The sequence below is a fragment of the Octodon degus genome, unplaced genomic scaffold, assembly GCF_000260255.1.
Source record: "Octodon degus isolate 3935 unplaced genomic scaffold, OctDeg1.0 scaffold00047, whole genome shotgun sequence".
NCBI lineage: Eukaryota > Metazoa > Chordata > Mammalia > Rodentia > Octodontidae > Octodon > Octodon degus.
In genome coordinates this window covers 7,666,013-7,674,066 of record NW_004524623.1, presented here as the reverse complement: position 1 = coordinate 7,674,066, position 8,054 = coordinate 7,666,013, and the positions used below count along the sequence as shown (strand labels likewise).

Below are 8,054 nucleotides of genomic sequence, written 5' to 3'. Positions count from 1 at the left end.
ACTTAGCACAGGCAAGGGTTGTAATGAGCATTTTATTGGGATTACTATTAGTTGTAAGTTAACTAATTTAATATAACTTAATTAGAGTTAAAAACTGTCATTATTTTGTAAAACAAAGTTTATCCTGTGATACTTTCTCAGAATGAACTACATGTCTTTGGCAAAAATGAACTTTATAAATATTTTAATACTCAGTGATGAGATACAAAAACTAACCATTCATGGGCTGGCCAGATAGCTCAGTGGATTAGGGCGCCTGCTCAGGCAAGCACAGGAACCAGGGTTCAATCCCTGGTGTGCTGTGCCAACCCTGCCCCCAGGGCATGCTGAGACTGGGCATGGTGGCATGTGCCAATAATCCCAGTGCTTGAGAGGCTGAAAACAGGAGGATCACTATGAGTCTTACCTGTGTAGTGAGACCCTGTGCTAAATCCATTTTTTTAAAAAGACAAAAACTAACCATGAGCTCAGGACCCTGCACTTGCCAGGCAAGCGCTTATTCTACTGAGCCATCTCCCCAGCCCCCTGAAAGCTGTCTTTTGAAGGACTGCAGCTCTGTCAGCCTTCACCCATCTCTCCCGCCTTCTGTTTTCCTTGCAGCGCAGGGATTGGCAGAACGGGCTGCTTTATTGCCACGACCATTGGTTGCCAGCAGCTGAAAGAAGAAGGAGTGGTCGATGTGCTGAGCATAGTGTGCCAGCTCCGTGTGGACAGGTCAGTGGCCGGGAGATGGTGCACACACTGGGCACAGTGCTATTTGTCACAGCTTGATCTGATCTGCTGACTTCATAAACATCCATGGTTCTGTGGTCCGAATCTCTACACAGACTCCTTAAAGACACTAAACAGTATGCATTACATTACAAAAGCATTGAAGAAAGTGTTATTTATCACCAACCATCAAAAGCCCAGATACCAAAATGTATGTTTAATCTTCCCTCATCCCTAAAAGAAGTTATTTTTTAAACATTTTTTTATTTAGTGTGTGTGTGTGTTTGTGTGTGTGTGTGGCCAGCTCAGCCCACCAGGGGGCGGGGCTGGCTGGCATGTGGTGCTGGGGGATTGAACCGCGGTCCCTGTGCTTTGCCAAGCTTGTTCCAAGTAGGTGCTTTAGACCACCGAGCCATCTCACCAGCCCAACAGGTTATTTATTGGGACCTGCATTCCTATCCCTTTATATATAATTCACATTCCTATTGGGCTCAATTGAATCATTTGTTTTAGTTTACATCTTTTCAAATGAGGCCTATGTGCTATTACAAAAAGTTCCTTCTTTGAATATTTTTTTTAAATTCTGGTAAAATGCACAAAACAAAACTCTTCACCCTAACCATTTTAAGTACGCAGTTCAGTAGTAAGTACATTCAGGGAGCTGTACAGCCAATCCTCAGAACTTTTTTCATTTTACAAAACTCTGTACCCAATAGACAACTCCCCGTCTTCTTGCAGCCCAGCATTTGACAACCAGTACTGTACTTTTGTCTCTATGAAGCTGATAATTCTAGGTATCTTTAGGCACAGGATCATTCTGGACATGTCTTTTCCCCTGTCTTATTTCACTCAGCATAGCATCTTCAAGCTATATCTATGCTGTAACATGTGTGAGAACACCTTTCCTTTCCAAATCTGAGCACTACTCTATTGTATATAAACCTCATATTGTCTGTCATCTGTCAGTGGACATGGCTGCTTCTACCTTAGAGCTATTGTGAACAACGCAGTTATAAACATGGGTGTGCAAATACTTGTTTAAGGACTTCCTTTCAATTTGGGGATGGGTGGACTGGCCAAATAGCTCAGTGGATTAAAGTGCCTTTAAGCAGGCCCAGGGGCCAGGGTTCAATCCCTAGGCCTGCTGTGCCAGCCTCACCCCGGGGCATGCTGAAAGGGCAATTGAGACTGGGCATGATGGCGTGTGCCTGTAATCCCAGCTCTTGAGAGGCTGTAAACAGATGGATCACTATGAGTCCGATCTAGTAGTGAGACCCTGAACACCCTGTAGCCCTTCCCTAAAATTTAAAAAAAAAATTGGGGGGTGGGTATAGTATGTACCCAAAAGTGGCATTCCTAGTTCCTATGGTAATTCTTTTTTTTTTTTTTTTTGAGGAGCAGTTACACTGTCTTCCGTGGTAGGTGCACCACTTTACACTTCTATCAGTGGTTTCATGAGGCTTTTAATTTCTCTGTATCTTTAACCAAAATATTAATTATATGCTTTTTCTTTTTAAGTACTTATTCCAGCAGGTAGGAGGTGGAAATGTCATTTATGTGTTTAGATGGCTTGGCCATTGCTCTACCACTAAGCCTCCGTGTATGGATAGAAATTAGTCAGGATTGGAGGAAGGAAGCATAGTTCTTGAGAGTGGTCAGAGGAAAGACAAGCAGCATCCTCCTGTCCACAATGCAGCATGCTATGGGCAAGAACACACGTTCTGAAAGCTGGAAAGACTGGCCTCTCTTTGGCCTTGCTCAGTGTTTATTCCTCACCGCCTGCCCTCAGTGTTGCTCTCTGTGCCATCCGTACAGCCTTAACGAGACAGCGAGGCTACCTGCTGTCCTGGAATCAACAGCCTAATGGACACAAATAGCAGAAAAGCTGAGAAATATCCAAGATGGTTTCAAAAAGGAATAAATACCATCACATAGTAAAAGAAAGAGGGGCATGGGAGTGGAGTCCCCTGCCCTAGAGTTCAATGACTTTGAGTTCCCAAGATGCAAAATCGTACAGTTATCTGTTAAGATACACTCAGAAAATACTTATTAAATGCCTATTGTGTGCTGCATGTTTAGAACTTCAATAAAAGAAACAAAAGAATTGTTCTAAAAATTCAATGAGATGATTTAGAGCAGGTTCTGGCCCATGGTTAGCATTCAATACATGCCAGCTATATTAGCCTCTGGAGCCGGGTTGCCTGAGCTTGCTTCTTAACTTATAGCACTTTCTGCTTGTGTACCCTTGGGTGAGGTACTAGAGTTCTGTGTCCGGATATTCTTATCTGGAAAATGGATATCATTTATGTACATATATATATATACATGTATATATATATATGTATATACAAAATAGCATAGATATACAGCTACTTTTTCTTAGTTCAGTGAGAAGAAAGTTTCAGACTAATAGCATTTAGACAACATATTATGTCTACATTTTGTACTACGAAGAGCTACTACAAATAAAACAATATGCAATGTATTAATTATTGTGGCTGTCCTACTACCCTTTTTGGAAACTATCTCATTGCTACTTCTTTCTCAATAAAATTATTTTAAAAATCTTGTTGTAAGGATTGAAAGAGAGAATCTATGTAAAGTGACTGGCGCATAATTTATATTCAATGAAGTTTAACCAGTTACCAATATAGATAACAAGTGATAGGACATAGTGTCTGAGGCAGATGAAACTGTAAACCTTCCAAGACGGACTATTTCTATTCATTCTGCAAACTGGGCACACTAATAGAGATTAGGTTAGATATAGATATGGATATAGACATGGACACATATAGATAGTGTTACAGTAACATGTAAATAATATTAAATCTGTCATGTACTTAAAACAGTTCAAGTACATTTCTTACCCTCTCTACTTCCTCTTTTACCTGCCACATGTAACTGTTACCAACCATGTTTTTTTCTGTACATAAGAAAATCAGTTCAAATTATCCCTCCTCCTTCTTTTAGACTTGTGGTGGTCTTGTACAATCTCCTAGTCATCCATCCACTAATGTCCCCCCAAGCTGAACTAGGTCCTCCAGATTTCATGACCTATTTCTACCCAGAAGAGTGTTCCTCAGTCAGAGGGTGACAACCAGTAGCCAGTGAGCCCAAAGCTGTTCCCCCACCAACCTATCTCTCATCCTGTTATGTCTGAAGTAGGACCTGCATTTCTCTGGGCCTCCAACCCACCCTGTTTTCTACTACCTAATGCCAAAATTCTATGAACACTGCATAAAGTATGTGGGTCTGAGCTGAGTCGAAACCAGCTTGGCCTTGGGTTACATCTGTCCTGATGCTATTTGGAGCAACATACAAAGACATAGGCTTGCTTTCCTCTCTGCTTTGGCTCTTGTTACTGTCCATTGTCACCTCCCAAGCCCCTCCCCCTCCCATCGCCTGACCTCCACCTTGGGCTCCTCTTTCTAGTACATCTCTCTGTCCAGTTCACCCAATCGGCCTTTGGTTTTGAGTAGAAAAACAAACACATTTTTAAGCCCTATCACAATGCCTCCTCTATCTACTTCTTCCTTCCTAAAGCAAATGGTCAGAAATTTTGGCCTTGGCCTTCCATCCCACCAAGGTTTTCCCACAGTGCTTGTCTTTGCACTCCTGATAGGATCTTCAAAACATGCATTCCTCTGCTGATCTGCAGCCTATAGTATCCCCATCCCCTGGATTTGAATTACTGCCAATATGTGTGTTGAAATCATCCTAACTGATTTGTTAATCAAGACCTGTCCCACATAAATTCTTCCTGAGCAGCTGCATCTGTTGTTTACGAAACAGACGCTCTCCTACATATTTTCCTTGGAAGGTCTTTCCTTCAGCTTCCTTCCTTCACAAGGCCTAACAGAGATTTTCTTCCTCTTGTCGCTTTCTTCAATTGAATGCTCTCCTGATGACTATGAAAAGCAAATCAAAGAAACCTTTCTCCTTTCCTTCACCTCATCTTACTTCCTTCTCTCCCTCATCTTTCTGGATTCTTGTTCCACATCAGCTATCTCTTGACACATTTTATTTTTTAAATTGCAATTCATAGCTGACCATTGTTATTGTCCTTTACTCAGGCCATTCAAGGAAAAACAAATCTCAGAAACCCAGATGGCTGTTTCTCTTCTCTTATGGTACATCTTTTTTCATCTGTTCTCCAAAGCCTGTTTCCATATTTGGATTTTATTGGCCATCCTCCCCTTCTGCTATGGATCTGTTGTCTACATTCTAGTCTGCATTATTCAAAACACAAAAAGACTGTATCTAATCATAAATTTCCACCATGGCCTTCAGTGAATACCTCTTATGTAACTCCTAAAATAAATCCAAGATTAGGGAAAGATTTATTCTTTGGCCTCAGTTTTTAAAATGAGAAAACAAAGAATTAAAGTGGTGAAATAAACCTATTTATAATTCAACCCTTCTGATCTCTAACTATGGCTATTAGAAAGACAAGTAAAGAGGATCTTGTAGTGCTTGTTGTGAAATTGATTGACAAAAGTGTATCTCTTGGATAGTATCTCTGCCAATGAAAAGAATACAGTGACAGCAAAACACCATAATTTTAAACAATATTTAGTGTGAATGAGGTCTGTTTTATGAATAGATGGATTGAGAGTATCGGCTGTTTCCTGAATAACACAATTTGAGCAACACAAGAAAATTGTTTTATCTCAAGATATCTGTCTAGAGAAGGTGCCTGAAGTGTCTGGGTGTATTGTATGTCTGCTCTTTCACAGTTCATCTGTAGCTAGAAGAATCATTTCTTTTTGAAGGTCATTCAACCTTGGGATAGGAGGTAAAGGTAACACTATATCACCATGACGATTGGTTCTTTAAAGGAGGTGACGTTCTCTTTCCAATACAATAGTTAGTGAGGTTGTAACTCTGCATCTTATAAGTGTATTCTGAACTTGGATTATGATGCAGGGGGTGGGAAAGAGTGTTCCACACACTATGCACACCCTGATGAGGCCCATAGCCAAGGAGACTGGCCGACAAGCTCTGTGCATAGAGGAGTTCTAGCTTGGGTTACCTCAAGCAGGGTCAAGTTAAGGTTAGGTTTAGGGTTAGGGTTAGGGATAGGATTAGGGCTAGATAGGGTTAGGGTTAGGGTTAGGGTTAGGGTTAGGGTTAGGGTTAGGGTCCCAGTGTAAAATAATAGTAGTATTCTTCTTATTTCAAAGTCCTACAGTATTTCTAGATAGTGATAGCGGAGTATGAACCCCAGTGCGAGATACTGCTCACCACAAGAGGAAGAGGTCTGTATGGCTGTATGCATCATAAACCCTTGAAGCTTTCCTCATTTAGAGATGTTTTTAGCATATTTATCTAAGAAATCCATGTCCTGTGTTATAGATTCCTGAACTTTCTGCACAGAGTGATGCTTCCAAATCATGTGGTCAATCATTCCTTCAACCACCATTACCAAGCACCTCTACTGAACATGTACCAGGTGCCTGGGTATACAACAGTGAGCTTCCCCAACACTTTTCCTCAAACTGTGTTCCTCAAAACCCTGTTCCATGAAAGATCATTTTTTGAGAGCCTTCTAAATGCCAGGCCTTCTTAGGTAGCACTCTGCTAAAAATAAGTTCTCAATTAAATTTGAAATAAAAGCTATATATGTTATGTCTTAGCACCCCTGTCCACTTGGAGATTCACAATGAGCATTAATACACTTGAAAAAATTAAAAAAAAGAAATGTTCCAGCATAGAAATAAATTTAACCTTGCTTAAGCACACCTCTGCATTAATATGACCATGCAGAACTTTCTTCAAGCATCATCGAAGTGGAAGAAAAAAACATTGTCACAGAAAATATAAATTGTTCTTCCAAGAAGTTTGGTGAGAGCCAGCCTGACAGCTCAGCAGACTAAAGTGCCTGCTTACACAGAGCGCAGCAGCCAGGGTTCGATCCCCAACTTGCCGCGCTGGCCCTGTCCACAGGGATAGCCATAGCCATTGAGAGTGGGCGTGGTGGTGCACATCTGTAATCCCAGCTCTGGGGAGGCTGAAAACAGGAGAATCACTACGAGTCCGATCTACGTAGTGAGACCCCGTAGACCCTGTAGACCCTGTAGACCCTGTCCTAAATACAGAAAAAAAAAAATAAATATTTTTTTTAAAAGTTTGGTGATGACTAAAAGATTTGAGATGGAATAGTAAGTTCAGCCTGAACCTGGACCATTAAATAAAAGAAAGGGAAAAGTGGGGAAGGCTAATAGACACATCCAGCTGAGTACAATCAAGACTACAAGAGACAGGCCCATGAGAAGGCTGGCGAGTGTGTTCTGCAGAGTGCATGCACACAAGTCTTTTCCTAATCTTTCCTGCTCTTCTTGTCAATGGCCTCCACTCACCCGTGTTGCGAGGCTGTGCACGGTGCATCTTCTCTTTACAGTCCACCCCCATCACTTACAGCTGTGTCCTCAGGGAAGTCCTGACATGGGTAACAACAAAGAAACAAAGCAGGCTGTGACTTGGATATGTGAAATCTGGACTATTTTAGGAGACATCACAACTTTGAGCAGTAGACAGGATCAAAATCCTGTCACACCCCAAAAAGAAGAATGACATTGCATAATAGTTGCTGTTCAACAGGACAAATATAAGCCACATGTACTCATATTACAAATTTACATTTTTAGCAATAAACTCAGATGATCTGGTTAAGAAATGGTGGGTTACAGTGAGTGGATGCTTCCAGTAAGACAACAATCACAAAGCCATTTGGTACAGTTCTCCTTTCTCTGGCAAGACTTTATTATTGTTGGCTGTCATGAAACTTCTATTAATAGATGTTATAGTTCTCATGACAGAGTCATAAGTCTGTGATTCTCTTTTTAATAATTATTTTGAACACATTTTAGCTAAAATAAGATTTCTTTTTTCCCTAAGTAGTTTGAATTCAGTACAAGGCACCCACGAGTGTTTTATTTAGAAGAGAATTAATGAATCATGCCCTCGTGCCCATGGTGTTCATTTTTAATTAAAAGATGAAGGGGGTAATGCAGTCATTGGAGCTGAGCGTCATCTGATGGGTGGATGAGCAGGCAGCCCCAGGGCACATGGATCAGGCATTCTGGACTAAATATTGAGGAACTTCATACCAGCCCTGGGTCTTACCCTAACTGTGAGAATACTGGCTTATCTGGCCCCTCTGTACATAGCAAGAAGAGAAAGGATGCTTAGTAATTATGAAGACCCTTTATTAGGAGGAGAACATTTTGTGGATCTTTATCTGATAGTTATATTTTGAACCTCACAATACTTATAAGTTGGTTTGCATTTTTAGAACTCAAAACAGCACCTGTCCCAGCATGCCATGCCAGCCCTGCCCC

General features: G+C 41.1%; 1 protein-coding gene across 4 annotated transcripts in view; it reads left to right on the top strand.

The window, feature by feature from the left end:
* The window catches only part of Ptprr (protein tyrosine phosphatase, receptor type R), a 299,949-nt gene that overhangs the window by 279,469 nt on the left and 12,426 nt on the right, over positions 1 to 8,054 (top strand). For all 4 annotated transcript variants that reach the window (XM_004632168.2, XM_023716324.1, XM_023716323.1 and 1 more), the window contains one exon: positions 601 to 714. In XM_004632168.2, the coding sequence (XP_004632225.1) occupies positions 601 to 714 (114 nt within the window). The remainder of the gene's footprint in view (positions 1 to 600; positions 715 to 8,054) is intronic.